This window comes from Mustela nivalis, assembly GCF_964662115.1.
Source record: "Mustela nivalis genome assembly, chromosome: 12".
In the NCBI taxonomy this organism is placed as follows: domain Eukaryota; kingdom Metazoa; phylum Chordata; class Mammalia; order Carnivora; family Mustelidae; genus Mustela; species Mustela nivalis.
Window position 1 is genome coordinate 6,065,473 of NC_139031.1, and position 18,777 is coordinate 6,084,249.

Sequence of the window (18,777 nt, forward strand, 5' to 3'; positions counted from 1 at the left end):
GCTCGGCGGCAGGAGTAAGGTCTCGCAGGAGCAGCAGAGCCGGGGCAGCAGGAGAGACCAGGGGCCACAGAGACCTCGTCTTGCCTTCGGGTGCTCGTGCTCAGGAAAGCAAAGCTCACCCACAGAAAATGACAGGCAATGGTGCTTATCAGAATAGAGAGATTTAATAGGGATCCGCGTGGGTGAGAACAGGCAGTGAGGGCTCCACAGTGACACAGGATGAGCCACTACAGCAGGGGGTCACCGGGACAGGCAATGTCAGAAGGTGAGCGAAGGCCGCCTTTGGGGCTCTGCCACCTCCTCTCCCAGGACCAGCTGGGCCAGCGTGCACCCCCTCCCTGCCTTTCTCACGTCTAGCTTTAGGAGGAAGCAATTCTCTCCCACTGAGCCTCCGGCCAGGGGTGGCTGCGGCTGTAGACCATCTCCTCCAGAGGCCTCCTCCCAAGGCTCACGGTGGAGGTGGCGGGACGGCCTCATGCCGGGCGTGCCCCTGGAACAGGGCCCCTACCCCTGCAAGAGGCCACGGGGGAGGTGCGCCCTTGAACTATGTGCAGGAAGGTTGTGGAATCTTCCCGAAGGAGAAGCGGGGGGCTGCTCTTAGGAACACGGGGAAACAGAGAGCCGGCACTGCAGGGGGGCAGAGGCGGGCAGCCAGGCCACAGTGAGCCCAGCTGCCACAGACCGCAGACACACTCAAAACACGAAGGACGAGGTAGTGCCGGCAGGGCTGAGTGCCCGTTCGGCCTGGGCCAGGCTGTCGCGGGCCTGGCGGTCCAGGTCGTGGCACTCCTGCAGGGTGTGCTGGAACTGGCGGCAGGCCTCCTCCAGGATGGAGCTGCTCCGGGGGGGCCAAGACTCCCAGTAGCCTGGCTCCACCCAGGGCCGGGCCTCGGTGGCCCCGGGACCGGGGCTGGGGCTGGGGCGCAGGGAGCTATCCAGGTCCCGGCATAGCTGGTAGAACTCGCTGCCCCGGCCTGTCACGCGCTCTCCGTCGATGACCTTGAGGCCGGGGAGCAGCTCTCGGACGGCCGCCCAGTACGAGGGGCTGCTGCACAGCGGGTTGCTGAGCCGGGCCAGGGGGTCCCGCAGCCGCAGGTACTCAAGGCCCCGCAGGCCAGCCAGACACTGCAGCTGGCCGGGGGTGGCCAGCAGGTTGCCCGCGGCATTAAGGCTCTGCAGGTTCTCGCAGGCGGCCAGCGGCTCGAGCGCCGTCAGCCGGTTGTTGGCCACGTTGAGCACCAGCAGCTGGCGCAAGGAGGCCAGCGGGCCCAGCTGCGTGAGCGCGTTGCCCGACAGGTCCAGCCACTCGAGCCCCAGGCACTCCCCCAGGCAGCCCAGGTCCACCAGCCCCAGGCCCCGAAGCTTCAGCAGCAGGATGGACTCCAGCGCGAACTCACCCGAGCGAGACTTGAGCAGCTGGGGTGTGACGCGCACCCCGTCGGCCTCTGCCGGCTTCTCGCCCTGCGACTCCATCGGATGAAGTCAGTCGGGGGGAGGCCTGGGCTCCGACGGCTCTGACACGGGGACGCGGATGCCACGGGGGTTGGCTGACGGCTCGCCCTGCAAAAGGCACCATCCACTCTGCCTGGGCCAGCGCCGGAGGCCCGCTTCCGACAGCCCTGCTCGAGGGCCAGCGGGGTCCTATGGGGAGACAATCACACCATAAGCCTCCCCTGAGCCCCTCCGGAGCCCGCAGACGCAGGCCAGGCCTGCCTGAGGACACAGAGCCCTCCGGGGTAGAAGGGGCCCCAGACAGGATCCAACGACGAAAGGCCACACTGGATGGCATTCCGGGCGCGGGCCACGGACTAATTCTTCCCGTTTTCTGTATCCGGACCGGAGGCAAAATCTCTTCCTTTTCCTTTTTCAGTACCTGCTCACGATCTCTCCTTATCAATTATAAGGTATTTCTTTTTAACCATTTCAATGAATTCCTGAAGAGCTAACAGGTCACCACCATCAACAACCTCTTCTGTTTCCTTCCACATGCAGATGCAAAAGACAGCACACTGGGCCTCACTTGTTCTCTCAAACATGTTCTCCACTCAATGTTTTTTTAACATGAGCGATGAATTCAAAATGGTATCCAGATTGTGTGGGCCAACTTGTAACCTCTGCTTGAGGTCGGGGGACCTGGAGGCTCAGCTCTCTGCGCAAGGTGGGGAGACTGAGGTCAAGGAGGGAGGGAAGGGCCAGCAAAGGCCCCCAGCGGAGGGGGCAGCACGGGCAGTCCCGAGGCCGCCGCTGCCCACCCTCGACCCCAGCTCCTGCCACAGCAGCTCTTTGCTCTGGCGCCAACAGAAGGGCGACAGTCCCTGTGTGCCAGGCAGCACAGCTCGGGTTACCAGAGAAGGCAAGCAGGGCCCAAGGCCAGGCAAAGAAGCCGTGCGTGCTGGAGGGAAGGACCTGGCTAGCACCTAGGTTCCAGAAAGGCAGGGGAGGGAGGGCCCTTCCAGGCACCAGTGGCCGTGGGGCGGCATGAAGCCAGGTGCTAGCGCGAGGCCGGAGGCCTGGGGGAAAGACAGCAGCAACGCCGCCCACAGAAGGGTCAAGGTTTCAGCAGAGAGGAAAACAAGAAGGCACCTCTGCGCCAAGTGGCAGCCTCCCAGCCCTGCCGACTCTGGCCAGGCTTGGGCCAGGCAGGGTGACGCAAAGAACCATGGGGCTGTCCACTCCTGCTGTTTATAAAACCTGGGCTCCAGGGTATCAGAGAGTCCCAAGCCTGCATGTATGTAATCCACACCACTTTTTACTTCCTTGTCCAAGGAATCCACGCCCAGATTTCCTCCCCCTCCCTCGGCCCCCTCCCTCATCTCTGAGAAGGGGGTCCCCATGTCCTAACCTAGCTCCCCTCTAGTGTGCAACAGCCCTTCATTTCTTCCCCAAAGCAATGTGAGACATCCACTAAGAAGTCTGGGTCACTGTGTTTAAACGGGATCTGCTGCGGCTTGGAAGTAGCAAGCAGCGGCTGGGGGGAGGGGGCGCAAGGCGGGCACTGGGCACTGGAACTGTAAATGCAGAGACACACGGACCGCACCGAAGGTAGTGAGAGCTGCAGAGGGGCGCTGTCTGGAGTCCAGGGACCCAGTCACGTTACTGGATGCGTGTGGGACACACAGGTCAGGCAGGGGAGCAAGACAACATCCAGCTGAGGTGACCGTGGGCATCGGGCCGAGGAGGCGTCTGGTGCTCTTGGCTGAAGGGATTCAGCGTCACCTGCAGAGGTGCCCAGTGGGAGTGGGTGACGCACTGGGCCAGCCTCTTCGGGGAACACAGATCTCTTTAAGTGTTTGCACGCCTCTCTCCAGGGCGATGCAGAGCCTCCCCAGCCACACGCTATTTTGGGGGCGAAAGTGGTCAGAAGACCCTGGCATCCCGTGAAAAGGAGCAGCCATGAGCCAGCATGGAGAGGACACCAAACTTTATGAGGCTGAAAGGGGGGCGCCGACAAGCAGCCAGAGGGAGGCAGGCGAGGACACAGCGAGGGACAGTGTGAAAATGCCCACTGGAGCGGGACAAGATCGCTGGGTGGAGCAGCGCCGGGCCGTGGCAAGCCCACAGCCTGCGCACGATGGTCACGGAGAGCTGCCCAGAGGAACCGGCTCAGGGACCTCAGGGACGGTTTGGGCGGAGGTGGCCACGTGCGGGAAAGGGCAAGGGGACCAGAAGGGTGGGCCGTGGTGGGGGGAACTGTGCGTGCTCCCCACATTACAACTGGGAAGAACACTTTTTGCAGCAGAGGAAACAGACGAGCCAAGAGCACATTTGCTGGGGATCCGGTCTTCCCCACCCCACATCCCCACCTGGACGGGTGCAACCTCCCGTCCGAGCGCTCGCCGGGGACAGCACTGCAGTCACTGAGGTGAAACACAGATCCGCCAGCCAATGGACCTCCGCTCCGCCCCGCTCCCACCTTACCCGCCATCTGCACACCTCAAGCAGGCCGGTGCGGGCGCGACCAAGCGCCCACCCCACCGCGCACACCCAGCTCCCACCCGAGCCGGCAGCACAGGGCAGGCCCCGCCGGGTGGACGGCTCCTCCAAACTCGGCTTCTTTCGTGCTCCTCTCGAGAGAACCGGAGTCCTCCTGTCCTGGTCCCACCCTGGAAAGGAGTGCACAGAAGCTCCTGGTCCCACGTGTGTCTGCCAGCAGGGCTCGGTCACATAGACGAGACTGTGACGAAGGCACAGCGGACGCTCGGCTTTCCTTGGGACGCGTCTTCCCTTGTTCAGGGCTGCCTTCGCTGAGTCTCACTTTACCTCCCTAGGGAGTGGGCCGGAAAAGGACGTCCACGAGCTGGCTGGGGCCGGCCAGGGCTGTGTCTCGGGGAGAGCTGGCCGACGTGGAGCAGCCTCGAGTGCTCTGTCACCGGCTGTTGCGGAGACCCTCGAGAGCCTTCCTCTGGCCGCGCACCTCCCCCACGCACAGTGCAGACCAGGGCCCCCATCTCCTTGGCCGCTCAAAGGCAGGTTTGTCTTGGTTGCACGGGTTATCCTGTGCCTTCTAGAATGCTCGGCAGCACCCGTCTGCCACCCACAAGAGGACAGTAGCAAGGCCACCAACAAGCCATGACACTCAAATGTCTCCAAACATTGACGAATGTCCCCTGGGGGCAAAACTGCATCCCCCCACCCCCACCCCAAGAGCTACTGCTTGGGCCCAGCCAGCTTCTCCGGCACCCTCTTCCACTCCCCCGACTCCCACGTGCTGCCAAGCCTGCCGCCTCGCCCTCCTCACCGGCCAACACTGCAAAGCCGGCGCAGGGACTCCACAGCAGGAAGAGCTCAGGGGACCAGGAGCAACATGCCTGCTCCCCCACCGCCGGTGACTTTAGGGCCCCTCACATTCCTGCCCCCCACCCCGGCTACCGAGTCAGAATTAGAGAGAGAGCTGGGACGCCGCGTGTCTCAGAGCCACAGGGAGAGCCCAAGGCCCCACTCTGATCTCACCACCAGCTGCACTTGACAGAGTTGGGGATGCAAAGAGGTGCAGCCATAGCCTCCCCCCACAAGACGAGCCTCACCTCCTGCCCAGGGGGGTCTGGAACAGCTCTGGGGGGTGAGGGCAGAGGCCAGACTTTAAATCACGCTACTCCGACCACTAAACATGATCTTACAAAGCTTTATTTAAGAAACAAAATACAGTAATTACGAAATTACAATATAGTCAACAGGACAGAGGATACGCTCCCAAGATTAAAAGAAGAAGTATGTGCGGTTCTTAGCAAGCCTGTCTGAGTGAAAGGATCCTGGTTAATTTTTCCTGCTCGCTTCCTTACATCCTCGGTGACTTCCGAATGTCCTATTGTGAATGACTCATAGAGACGCAGGACTGTCGACCCTTCCAAGGGAGGCGAGGGGACAGGCGTCCCGGGCTGGTCCCCACAGCCAGGGCCCAAGAGCAAGTTGGGCTGCAAGGGCCTTGCCCCACCTCTGCCTACCGATCTTCCCTCTGCCACCCTTCCGGCGCCCGAGCACCTAAGGAGAGCCTGGCTCGCATCACGGTGACAGGCCTGCCCTGATCCTCCGGCCTCTCCCTTTCCGTCTCTCCTCACCTGACCCCACCAGCTCCGACCCTGCCCTGCAGGTCCTCTGGGCTGTCTGGCTCTGGTGGGTCTCATATGCATCTCTCCTTGCTTCCAGGCGAAGGGTTTGCACTTGGCAAGTGACCGGGGAGACAGGGAGGTGTGGGTGCTGCAGGGGGCGGGGGGGGCATAAACGAAGCTACAGAAGAGCCTGGACAGCCAAGGAGCTCTTCCCGAGACCGCTTTCACTGTAGAAAGGAAGAAACCCCAGGGCCTCCAGCAGTCTGGAAACCAACCACGGTTCCATCAGCTCTCCTGGCTGGACAGTCCCATCGGCAGGGGTGCTCTGGCCACTCTGGGATCCACAAGGAAGTACCGACCCCAAGAAGACGGGTGTGTGCGTGTGTGCATAAGCTTCCCTCTTAACACGGCGGCTCTAGCACACGCTTCTTTCTTCTACAGCAAAAGCCAACTGCGGAAAAGGCTGCCTAGCTTACTTGGCCTCGCTGGCTGAGATTTCCCACCTGCCAGCACCCAGGCCTCTTCTCGTCCCTGGTCGCTGTTTGAGAAGGCAGAGCCCTTAAGGGCATGTGACGTACAGAGACAAGCTGCACGGGCCCTCACTGTGCACACACATGGCAAACCGCACTGAGGCTTAGAGCACAGGACGATTTACAGTTACCTCCTGACAGATGTGACCTCTTCTACGCCCAAACTGCTGGAAACAAATTAAGCGACGGCTGGACGGAAAACATCTCCCTGGAGGCAAAAGGCAACCTGTCAGGAAATGACAGAGTGTCCCCACTCCTTCCAGACACCCCCGTCGAACAGCCTGGAGTGCTGGGTCTGCTCTCCCCCCCGAGCCCGGGCAGAGCTCTCCTGCAGGCGGACTTTCAGACAATCAGGCAGAGGTCGGCCTCGCTGGCCTCGTCCCCCTCGGCCAGGTCTTCCTGGGGGAAGAGGAGGGGAGGGGCGGTGTAGTTGGGGAAATTCTCCAGGTTGGTCTTCAGGAAGAGGAGACGCTCAATGGTCCCCACTGGGAGGGGGGTGCTGTGCTGCACCAGAGCAGGGCTGCCCAGGGAGGCACAGACACTTCCAGAGAAGGCCCCTGTTGGGGGACAGGACAGATAGACAGTCGCCAGTCTTGCCAGGGCCGGCCAGACCTCCTGCCTCTTCTCCCAGTAGATCAGCGGGTCCTCCTGGGCGCCGATCGTCTCATTCTCACGCAGGTACTTCTTGACGATGATGCTGGCCAGGTGGCTCTCGGTGGCAAGGGAGGCACCGCTTCTCTCGGACGCCAGCAGCCCCACACTCTCCAGCTGTTCCAGCAAGCTCCTCTCCCTCTGGCCCAGCAGCAGAGACCCAGAGCTGCTTCTCCGCACGGGCTCTTTCTGGCCCCTCTCCTCGGCCCCAAGGCTTCTGGCTCCCCCACCGCTCAGGGTAGTGCCTGCATGCGTGGTCTGGGGGCCGTGCGGGGAGGTCGAGGGAGGCAAGGGCTGTTCAGACACCATAATCTCCTTCACCTTGTACACGAGAACTTGCTTCCAGTGGTCAATGTCGGCCCCTGTGGGCAGGATGGCCTCGATCCGGCCCTTGAAGCGGGGGTCGAGCAGGGTTGCCAGCACGAACTCCTTGCGGTGGAAGAGCTCGTTGAGCTGCTGGTCTGTGGTAAGCTGCAGGGCCAGGCCCTTGGCCAGCCGCACGGCGGCCCCCACTTCCACGCCGCCCTGCTCCTCGAAGTGCTGGGGCACCTGCTCCATGAAGATGTGCAGGAAGCGGAGCTGCGGCAGCACCTGGCTCAGAGAAGCCGGAGCCGCGCTCGCCTCCCGGACTGCCACCTGGAAGGGCCGTAGAAGCGTGACGAGACTGTCCGTCAGGCTCCAGAACACGGCCGACAGGGCCGAGCCGGCCTTGCCCAGCTGGTGCTCCTCCTCGTACTCCCGCAGCGGCCGCTGCTGCCCCACCAGCCACTCCATCAGGCGGAAGGCAGACACCCAGTGGTCTGAGAGCTCCCAAAAGGGCTGCTGGGCCGGGAGGCCGCACCGCCGCTGCAGCTGTGTGAGCAGCTGCCGGGCCCTGGCGGAGCCTTGGAAGTGACTGCAGATGGCCCTGACCGTCCCCAGGATGATCTGGATGCTTTGATGGTGACACAGGAAGTTTGTCACCAGGGAGTCGAGGCAGTGGGCAAAGCAGGGGAGGTGGGTGTAGCCCTCCGTCCTCACGGCCTGCTCCAGGCTGAGGCAGCTGCCTGATACCAGGAAGCCCAGCTGCAGGGAGGTGCGGCTGAGCCACAGGCTGACCTGCTCCCACAGCTCCCGCTGCCTCTCCTCCGCGGTGCTCTCCTGGGACAGGCCTCGAACCCAGAGCACAGCTTGCTTCCTGGGGCTCTCCGACGCCCCCTGCCGACTGCCCGGACGTATTGCCCCCCAGTGGGCAGTGACGGCCACGTAGTCCACAGCAGAGTCCCGGGCTGCCGTGGACACGGTGAGGTGGACGCAGCCGCCCTCGGCCAGCCGCATCTCCCGACACACCTGCTCGCCCACGGCCGCGTGCAGCAGAGGCAGCGCCGTATCGGAGAAGAAGGCTGGAGGCGGCACGTGGTAGCAAGGGTCCACCTGGGCCATAAATCTTCTGAAAGGTGGGGCCGAAACAAAGGAGAGCGGCAAGGCCAGGCTACAGAGCAGCTCTGCAATGCTATGGTTCCAGGCCTGGGCTCGGGGCAGGCTGGGGGTGCAGGGGCCTCCCTGGCCCTCCACGACCACTAGCGGGAGAGCAGCAGGTTCATCTTTGGTGGAAGCAGGCAAGAGGGGTGGAGCCAGGAACAGTGGCTCAGGCCTGCCCGGGGCCAGCTGCTGGCCACTGTCTCCTGAAGTGGAGGCACCGGGGCCGTGTCCTGCTGACGGGAGCCCTTTGGCACTGGCGGGCAGGCCCTTGCGCTTTTTCTCCTCGGTCCCTTCCCCTTTCTCCCCTGGGCTGGGGGCGGCTGGCCGCCTCGCTCTCTCCAGCCCGTGCTTACCCACCAAGTGACGGAGCAGGCCTGAGGTTTGGAAATGGCCCTTCCGTCTGCCCTGCGGGACGCTAGCATGACAGCGAGGGCACGTGACGTGGCAGACATTCTTGCAGTCCGCAGTAAACAACCGTCTGATGTCGGACACTGGCTTCTGCCCCGCCGTGTCCAGGCGGCCGGGGGAATGCCTGGGGAAATCCCAGCCCTTGGTCTCTGCCTTCAGAATTCTGACCAGCTTCTTCAGGCACGGCGGCTTCTGGAGGCTCTCCAGGGACGATGGTTCCCCGACAGCAGCGAGCAAATGCCTCTTCTTCCACCTCCTGAGGCGGCGCACCTCCCTGGCCAGATGGGCTATGAGGACGTCAGCCTGCTTCACCTTCTCGCTCTCACGGGGCCGGCCCACCTCGGACCTGTCCAGACCGGCCGCCTGGACCGGCGCTGCGGCCGCGGGGGACTGGCCCAGGCTGAGCACTGGGTCTCTCGACTTCTTCAGTGTGGGCTCCCCGTCCTCTCTCTGTCCGCGCACCTTCGGTTTGGACGCCTTCTTCTCAGGCTGCCCAGGGGGCTCCTGCCCAAGCACACATTTGAGGTTAGAGAGGCCAGAGTCTCCCTTTGGCTTATTCCACTCAGGGCTGGCCAGGCACTTCGCGCGGAAGGCCGCGGTGTGAAGGTCGGGGCTCCCCCGGGAGCAGGATTTTCTCTTCTCGTGGTAGACATGGAGGCCTGGGGTGCCTTCTTCCTGCTCTCCCAGGAACACCTGGTCACGTGACGGGACCGACGAGGAAGCGGGGAGAGGATGAGGTCTCTTCCTCTGTGGAGGCCGATCCTGTCCGCTTTCTTTCGGGGAGACAGAGGACCCAGTTCTCCTATGGCCACTGACAGCCCTCTCTTCTGTATCTACAAACTCTAGCTTAACCTCCGTCTCCAGCAGGCGCCCCACAGCACCCCAGCCAAGTCCGTGAGCGGTACTGGTAACTCTGGTGTGAAACTCGGAGTCAGGAGAAGTCGGGGGAGCCGCCGGGCTCCTGGGTCCAGTCACGGAGGAGTCGGCACAGAGAGGCGGCTCCTGGCCCGCTGAGCCTGAACGTGTACGTCTCTTGTGGGGCTTCCTGGGTTTTTCTACTGGCAACATGCTTGGGAACTTGCGGGAAATGAGGAGATGGGCCCAGGCTGCAAAGCAAGATGAAGACACAATGGCTCTCAGCTGCCCTGCTTGGCGTTGGGGACCATGAGGGGGAGGGCGAGGCTGGGGGGGAGACGGGCGAGCAGAGGATGCAGGCGTAGGGAGATCCGGGAAACCAGTCCGCGGACAAAACTCTCAAGCCCTAACACCCTTGGTGAAGGCTGGCATTCGCTCCTGCAGACCAGGCAGAGCAGCTCGGACAGAAATCCCCACAGCTCTCTGGACCTCAGCGGGCTCAACGTCTATGTGGGCCACGCTAACTGAGGTTTCTCTCTTTCCTTTCCATGTTTACGGAGAACCTGGCACACTCGGCTGGTTTCTTTTGTTGCGGATACACCAGAAGACAAGCAAAGCCCCTGTGTGCGCGTGGCCTCCAGGCTGTCTGGCAAGACAGACATGAAGAGCCGAGCTCACATCATGGAAAGCTCGAGCTGCCAAGCAGTGTGAAGAAGCCCACTTGCGGCTGTGAGACCCCAAGGAGGGGACTGACCTTGCCAAGATGTGGGGCAGGTTTCCCTGGAAGAGGAGCAGGTGCCGGATGCCGTAAGCTCAGGCCGAGGGAGTAGAGCTTAGGTCTCTTGAGTCCCATGCCCCTGGGCTGTACCTGTCACCCAGCAGGGCAGCAGAAACAGGTCATGATGCTAGATACTAGGCAGTGACGCAGCCAGTGGCCTCGCTAGATCTTTTGAAATTCTTTTTCTAGAAGTCTGCACCAGGAAACACGGGACAGGAGCACAGAACAGGACAGCCCCTAATGCCAGCGATTCACGTCCCCAGGGTCCTGTCACGCCCCTCTTCCCATCCCAGAGAGGCTCCTGCAGGGCTGCTCACACTTCCTCACCTCCCATGACCCTCGAAGGCCTGCTCTTCTGGCTCTGGCCTTCGCCGCTCCCTGACGCTGCCCTGACAAGGCCACCAGTCTCCTCCAATGGACTCCCCTGCCCGCACTAGGGTGCTGGGCCATGTCTTCCGTTTGGAACCCCATCTCTCTGTGGCCCTGGGACACCTCATGTCCTTGGTTTTCCTCTCACCTGCAAATTCTTTGCAGGCTCTGGGCTGGTCCCTCTTTCTCCCGCCTGCTCCTTCCTGCTGTTGCCCGGGCTCCCTGCCCCATTTCTCATCCTGCACACCCTCCCAGACTGGGGCCACGTTCGCACCCTGACATGAGCCTGTGTCTGACTCAGAGCCTTCTCTTCAGCTTCCCCTCTCCCACCTGCTCTTCCTGCGGTCACCACAGTCGTGTCAACGGGACAGCTGTTCGCCCAGATGCTCCCACCCCAAGCCGAGGCATAATCCTCAACTCCTTTCCCTTGCTCCTTCTCCTCGAGATTAGGTCACATGCAGGTTCTGGCCCGACAGGAAAGGGACACGAAGAAGTCAGGAGAGAAGTCCGTGGAAAGGGAAGGAACGGAAAGGAAAGGCCTAGTGCTAGAATGCCTTTCTCTGGACAAAGGGAGACTCCACGGAAGGTAACCTAACAGCCCCACCACTCACGTCGGAAAGCAAGTGGGTCTTGTCTCTTCACACCAGAATGACATACAGACTCAACCAGAAAATTTAGAACCAGTACGTTCTGGCACTGAGTGATATTAAACATTGAGAAGAATCACCAGGGAGGGCAGGCCTGCCTTCGTAGGCGACAAGCCCACTGAAGCAGCGCCAGGAAGATTCTGCCCGTGGAGAAGGGTGGGCAACGTGAGGCTCACGCTGAGCTCCCGTCTCCGAAGGACCAGAGGCATTACCTTGGGCCCAGTGCCCAGGAACTCAGGCGCCACACCAGACGTCTGACCGCCATGGGGCACTGTGGAGGGGCCGGACAAGATCTCTACTGAAGCGGCAGACACCATCCCAGCCCCACACATGCCCTGAGATGTCAGAACTGGAGTGGGCTGACCTCTGCTCTAATTTTAGGACAAAAGAATTAGAAAGCCAGAGGGGGAGTGTGATGGTCTGTGGCAGAGTGGAAGAGCAGAGCTGGCCGCAGGCCTCCAGAAACACTATGTAAGCAGCATCCCGACGGAGAACGCAGAGCAGGCTGGGGAAACCGGGCCAGCGCCAGACCCGCCTCACTGTCGACGGCCAAGGAAAGGGACAAACCTGTGTGTTGGGGCTGCAGCTGGGGCCATGCCAATCCCGTTCTGTTCTCCAATTAGCCTTGTCCCATCAGCACACCTGTTTTCTGCAAATACTCCTGATTCATTTGACTGTTGAACAAGAATTCATCGGAGGCCCACCCACAGCCAGCACTGTGCCCTAGAGACACAAGTACAGGAGAGGAAGCGCCCCACTGGCGCTCAGGACAAGATGACAACTTGAAGTGGGCCCATGGCGCCAGAGCAAGGCAAGCGGTGTGTGGTGCCACGGAGGCCGGGCCTCGGGCTGACCTACAGATAAACCGAATCTACGACACTGGACTTCAGATTCTGTCTTGTGAGGGACCACTTACCCAAGGTGACGTTCCAGGAGCCCCAACTCCGGATGGACCCCCTGGGTAGAGGTGGGGTCTCGTGCAGTCACCGGCAGCAACAGTCCTACTGCCCCTCTCCCTTCCACGGAGGCGCACAGGATGAGGACTATGAGGCAGGTGCCGTGGGGAGCCTCCACGTGAACCTAAGATGTAAAATTTGATAAGAAAATCATTCCCAAACCCCAGTAGTTTATCAGTAAGAAGTTCCTGGTGAAATTTCTCACCATAGAAGACAAATGCACATCCGAGGACAACTACAAGACGGAGACACCCCCCACCCCGGGGTACCCAGCAGGCAGCCACGGGAGTGCTGCCGCGGGGTCCTGGGAGGCAGGGAGGGAGGACGGGAGCAGGTGACAGCAGCAGGATGGCGGGCAGCAGGGACAGTCTGGAGAGCTGGTCCGGAGGCAGACTATGCGTGAGTTCCGAGGTGAAGGAGAACCAGGGGACAGAGAGGGACTCTCTCGTGATCCCATTTACTAACGCAATTTACTTTTGAATATACCAACGTGAGGTTCTTCTGGAACAAGCCTTTGCAAGTACATGTGCCAGATAAAGGTCAGGGATGTAGGGCACGGGCGGTGAACGGGTTTATCTTTGGAGACAAGAAAGAATCAAGTTTTTCGGAGAGCAAAGAAGGCGGGCAGGCTGTAGCACCAGGAAAGCCCTCGAGTGTGGGCTGGGGGAGAGGTGCGGCAGTCCCTGCTCTGGAGCCTACAGATTTCCAAGGGGAAGCCATCCATGTCCGGAGGCAGCAACGTGCTGGCTGAGCCCGAGAGCGGAGGTGCCACAGCACTTCCAAGTGTGCTGGCTGCACGGACTAGCACTCTTAGCATCCCTCTTCCCAGGTGCACGCCCACATGGAAAGGAGTCACTTCTCTATTGCTCTGGTGCCTGCCTCCCCCCAGAGCCTTGAGGGGAGCTCTGCCCACCCAGCGCATCCCACCACCCACCCGAACCGGCAGGCCCCCTCGTGTCTCAGCTCCTCCACTGTCCACCCATCCCAGACCCCACATTGCAAAGGGCTTGCTGGGCCCTCCAGTCCCGGCTTCTCACGCCCTCACCCGCTCAACTGTGCCGAGAGGAAAGGTGGTGAGAAGAATGGGAGGCCAGGCACATGTGGAAGGAAAAGAGTAGAGAAAACCACTATGTATTTTTGGGGTCTGACTCACATGCAAACCCTATGTGACCTGTCTTTAGTAGTAAGGGTGCATCACTGGACTTCACATTATGCAAAAGTGACATAACATGAGGCCCGTCTTAAAGCATACGCCAGGAGAGCCCTTCGCTCTTTTCCGTGAGGCTGCTTCATAACGGAGCGAGAGCACGCGGTCGGCGGCCGGTGTGCGTGGGCTGACATCCTGGCTGCCACCCAACCGCTCGGAGCCGGCACCAGCGCGCCTCGGCGTTTCCAGCCACACCACAGGGACAAGAGCACCCACCTCCCAGGCTTGTTAGGGGAGCCCGAACACGTAACCGAGTGTTCCGCGGCTGTCCTGGGCACAGCGCGTGCTGGACACGAACCACTGGCCAGTACGGGCTGCCTCGCCGGGCGTGTTTTAGGCGCAGGGCACTGGGCACTGGCAGGCGGCTGGCCTGGGAGAGACACAGCCGGGCCGTTCCAGGCGCGGGGCGGGGCAGGGCAGGCCTGGGCGCCCCGGTCCCCCGAGCCTCGGCGCCCCGGTCCGTGAAGTGGCACCGAAACGCGCCCTCCCCGGCTTACCTAGGCCCCCTGAGACCAGGCACGCGAAGCAAGGTGCGGCTCCCGCCGCAGCCGACCGCCCCACCACGGCCGGCAGTGACCCGCCGCCGCTCGGCCGGCCACCGCGTTTCCCCCGAGAACCACCGCGGGAGCCTCGGGAAGGCGCCAAAGGCCCCGCGGAGCCGGGGGAAGGGGCTCGGGTTCCGGGACGCGCAAGGGCTACTTCCGGGAGCGACTCTCACCCACCCCCGCCTGCGGATGGTACGCTCCTCCGGCCGGGGGAGGGGGCGGGGCAGCCCCCAGTGCGCAGGCGCGGCGGCCGCGGCCGGAAGCGATGGGCTCGCGCCGGCTGCACGGCTGCAAGTCGCGCGGTCTTACCGCAGGGGCTGGGACGCCTCGGTGCTAATCTAATGGCGCTGACTTAGCGGTGTTAGTCTTCCCCCACTAACCGATCGCCAAGGTCCTCTCCGACCCGGGCTCCCTGCGCCCTGGGACTCTGTCCGAGGGCGATCCGCGACTGGTGCGCGCACAGACGGAAGGGCCCGCAACCACCGTAATGGTCCTGCCGCAGCCTGGAAGGCTCACCCGGCCTTAGGCGAAGCCCTACCAGGGTGTCTCCGCGGCAGTTTCCCGCTGCTTGCTGATGTCGCGAAGGCCTCGCCCACGGCGCAGGGGACGTGCGTCCCCATGTGCCCTGGGGCTCTCTCCACCACCTCCCCAAACTGAATTGTTAAGGGGCACAGAGGCCGCGTTCCCTGGGCTGAGCAGAGGCGGACCCTTCCCCCGACCAAAATGCCCACGTCTTGTCCGCAGACTCCCTTGAGCTTCTTTCCACCTCTAGAGCCGGACGGATAGGACGAAGGCCAGGGTCACTATCGGGCCTTGGGCAGTCCTACCTATCCATCTTCCCCGGGGTGGTCTCGGTTTTTGCCCCCTCCTCCCAGTGCCCCTCATCTGGCCCCAAGCAAGTCAAGTCCAGGCTGGGCCAGTCCTCCAGGTTGGGCTAAAATCAGGACCTCTGCAACGAGAGTACTCATCTTTATACTTTATTGAATCATTTTTAATCTTTCTTGATTCTTTCCGTGCCTCAGAGATGTCTCTCTGCATTGCTTTCATTTCTGTGGTTCTGCAAATCATGACTATATCATACTTTCAAATATCTGGGAGTATCCTTAATACTGTGGTTTTGTTTTTTTTTTTCCCAGTAATTTCCCGGTTATTTCTTGCCATGTTTATATTTTCCTGAGAACTTTTTTTTTTTTTTTTAGGTTTTATTTATTTGACAGAGAGAGACACAGCCAGAGAGCAAACACAAGCAGGGGCAGTGGGAGAGGGAGAAGCAGGCTCCCCACTGAGCAGGGAGCCGGATGCAGGTCTGGATCCCAGGACCCTGGGGTTATGACTGAACTACCCAGACGCCCCTCCTGAGAACTTTAGAATAAGCACTGTATTCTAGTAACCTCCCCCCAGATCTTTGGTGTTTTCATTGATACTGCATGTGTAATTTCATGCAGTACGTGATACTGCATACATGATACTGCATGTAACGTCATGAACATTTGACAGGAAACAGAAAGATAACAGAAACAGGCCCCAGGTTTCATGGCCCTCAGTTCCTGGGTCCTATCTTAGATATCAGAGGGCTCACAGTGCTGTCACTTCCGTTTCCACAAAGTGGATTGGCATGGTGTCTGTGATGGGAATAAAACAGGCAAAGGCAGCTGAGATCCTGGCAGAGTAAAGAGCGGCATGGAACTAACGTATATAAAATAACGTGATTTATGGCTCCCACTTACTGGTGAACCAGTCACTTTTTGATCCATTCTCTTGGCCCATATTCACAATCTCATGAGGCAGGCCCTATTTTTACTATACCATCTGAGCAATAAAACTAAACATCCTGAAGATAAACTTGCACTCAGCTAACCGCCAGTGGAATGGGAATTTGAACCCAGGCACCCCAGGTCTTGATTGTGCATTCTCAACCTTGACGCTGAGCTGAGCCGCTCAGGCAAGGTGGAGGGCTTTTGGGAGGCTGGGCAGAAAAAATAAAGACAAGAATGCTTGCTGAATCAAATCCTACAGACCCAGGACACAGCTGTTGCTCCTGGTCAAGGCCACAGCATCTGCATTTATCTTTCCAGGCCCAATGTGTCTGCTGTGTGAGAGCCACAGAAGGCCTGGTACAGAGATTTACCACTTCAGGGTCTCCCACGTCTTTTTCAGGGCTGACCTTGACCGGAAAGACTGACCTCTTTTCAGATGAAGGGAAGAGCCTTGTTGCTGTCACAGTACTTAATTCTGAGGTTAAGGAGTTAAGGCGGTAGTTCCCGTGAGTTTCTGGTAACATCCGTTCCAAACATCCCACCTATGATTTTCAGGGAAGATCCTGGCAGGGTGAGCTCAAGGTTTTGCTGGGCTCAGTGCAACAGAGAGCTCCCCCACTCACTTGGCCTCTGATGAGCCACCAGCTTATTGCTGTACTGCACAGCACTGGAATTAGGGTCTGCTCAGATCCCCAAGAATCCCCTAAAGTTTGAGTGCGTCCTTCTCCCCAGGCTGTGGTCTCCAGGTTAGGAGCTCCAGGTCCTGCTGGGAAGGGCTCAGGATACCAGCTGCACTCAAGCTTTCCAATCCCATTCTGCAAGAGCTCTGGGTTGCTAAACTGATTAAAATGTATCAATTCCGGGGCACCTGGGTGACTCAAAGGTGACTCTACCTTTGGCTCAGGTCATGATCCCAGGGTGCTGGGATCCAGCCCTACCTCCTTCTCTCTGCTCACTGGGGAGCCTGCTCCTGCCCCCTGCCTGCCTCTCTGCCTGAGATTTCTGTCTGTCAAATACATAAATAAAAATCTTTAAAAAAAATGTTTCAATTCCCTGAGTGGTTGAGATTCTAGAGTACTTGTTCTCAATACAGCAGTGGGGAGGACTTTGCCCCCATTTCAAAAAGGCTAGAGACATAGATGGTTGTCAACCAGAAGCTGGGAACAGGGGTCTTCTGGAATCTGGTGGGTAGAGGTCTGGGGTACTGCTAAACATCCTCAACTCAGGGTAGTAGCCCTTGCCCCAACAAACAGTTATCCAGCCCGAACTATGGAGAGGGCCGAGGTCAGGAAACCCTGTCCTAGAGGGTTTCAGCTAGCACAAGAACCCTTGGGAGGCTTGTTTAAAACGCAAAATCCCGTCTCCTCTGTGACATTCTAATCCAGCAGGCTTTGGGATGGGACCCAGGAATCTGCATTTTCCAACATATCAGATAATGCTCTTATGTGGATCGTCTTCCAACCTGATTCAAAAACTCTGGCCCCCAGACCTGTGTAGGCCTGCCTAAGAAGCACCCGGAGTGCATATGTCAAGTCTGGGACCCTCACTCCATCCCCAGAGACTCTGCTGTACGCTGCCTGGCTGGATCCTAGCATTCGATGGTAGGTTCATGAATAGAACGTGGTCGGAGTTAGGCTGGACTTTGGCCATCTGCCCTCACTTTTCTGCTATTACATGTGAAGCAAAACTCTGGTGGCTGCCAGATGACTTTGTTCTGGGAAACCCCAAGGTTTATAAACAAAGGTCATTTCCCAGCACACAGATATGGAACTTATAAGCCCTCCCACAGGCTTTCACTTCTGGTCCTCACACTCCCATTGCTACCAACTATCCTGATTCCATTCCAAGCAACTAAAACTCACCAAGGGGATCATGTGAGGGTCTTCATCAAGGAGGTGTGACTCTGTGGCCTGTGGTAAAGGTACACTTCCGTCTGTACCTCCTCTTCCCTGTTCTGAATCTGGGCTGAGAGGCATCCCTTCTACAGCCTGGAATATGCCTGATCTCTCAGGGATGCTGAGCTGGGAGATGGCTTGGAAGGCTGGCATCAGAGCAGCATCAAGCTGGCAAGTGTCCTTAGCTCCTTGCCCTTTGGTTTTCCCAAGCAGTGCCTGGCACGAAGCAACTGCTCAGTAAACATGGGCTGTGGTCACGCTCACATACTCTTGAAGGGCCTTTCACCCAGGCTGTGATCTCCTCTGGGGGATTGTCCCTGCCCATCCACTAACAGCCCCGTTCTAAGGCCACAACCTCTGGAGGCACTGCCCGAGGTGGCATGAACGTCTCTGGAGGTGTCGATCCCTTGCTGGAGCACTGCCCCCTGGCGGCCACCCTCTGTGCGTGCAGCTTCGCTTACCCTGGCCACCTTGGGTCTTCTCTCCTGGCTTGTCCCGTCCCAGCGCTGAAGCTGCTTCCCAACCCACTCTGCCACGAAGTATGGTGCCGGGTTATCCTACTCTCTGCCCCCGCCCATCCGTAGGGTTCTTATGCTTCGACTGAGTTCTCCAAGCGTCTCTGTCTGAGGCTGACACTAATCGACGTGCCGTTTAGGTGGCAGGTGGTGGGTGCTTGAAACTGACCGTGAAAGACGGGATCTCGGCACACATGCTTCAGTCCAGACCCCATGCCCAGACTCAGCCAGCCTGGCATGGCTCTAGGCAGCCCAAGGCTGGATTCCCTGGCACAGCCGAGCCTCTCTGGGCTCTTGTTTGAAAAAGCTCTGGGCTGTCAGAAGAATTTACTGTCCGTTCTAGCCAGTACCCGACCACAGATCTCTGACCTACTGCCCTTTCTTAGAGCATTTACTTAAAAAAACACTCCCAATTCTGAATCCTTCCTCTGTCCCCACGAGGCATGGCTGTACGGATCTCCTGCAATCCAGGGATGTCCTTTCCTCCAAAATGAAATCAGGAAGGATCGGGCCTCAGTCCAGTGGCTGTGGGAGACACAGCTGACCTTGTGGCCCTTCCACTGACCAACCCTTTGTGATTTCCCACTTTCCGGACTCTACCTGAGCCCCCGCTTTACCCCCTCCCTCCTCCCCCGTTCTCCCTTTAACTGCCCCTCA

General features: G+C 59.7%; 1 protein-coding gene across 3 annotated transcripts; it reads right to left on the reverse strand.

Moving 5' to 3' along the window:
* Positions 1-145: 145 nt before the first annotated feature.
* Positions 146-14,161, reverse strand: LRRC61 (leucine rich repeat containing 61). Of its 3 annotated transcripts, XM_082693520.1 has the most exons (4): positions 13,906-14,144; positions 12,162-12,325; positions 10,206-10,319; positions 5,109-9,702 (listed from the first exon to the last, which is right to left on the reverse strand). In XM_082693520.1, the coding sequence occupies exon 4, from the start codon at positions 9,662-9,664 to the stop codon at positions 6,419-6,421; it is 3,246 nt and encodes a 1,081-aa protein (XP_082549646.1). In that variant the 5' UTR covers positions 9,665-9,702; positions 10,206-10,319; positions 12,162-12,325; positions 13,906-14,144; the 3' UTR covers positions 5,109-6,418. The 3 variants fall into 3 exon arrangements, with proteins under 3 accessions (XP_082549647.1, XP_082549646.1, XP_082549645.1); XM_082693521.1 differs by lacking the exons at positions 5,109-9,702; positions 10,206-10,319 and adding an exon at positions 146-1,641; XM_082693519.1 differs by lacking the exon at positions 10,206-10,319 and having other exon boundaries at positions 13,906-14,161.
* Between the last annotated feature and the right edge of the window lie 4,616 nt (positions 14,162-18,777).

Coding starts and splice junctions, on each gene's coding strand:
- LRRC61 (XM_082693519.1), bottom strand. CDS start 9,664: ATGTTGCCAGTAGAAAAACCCAGGAAGCCCCACAAGAGACGTACACGT.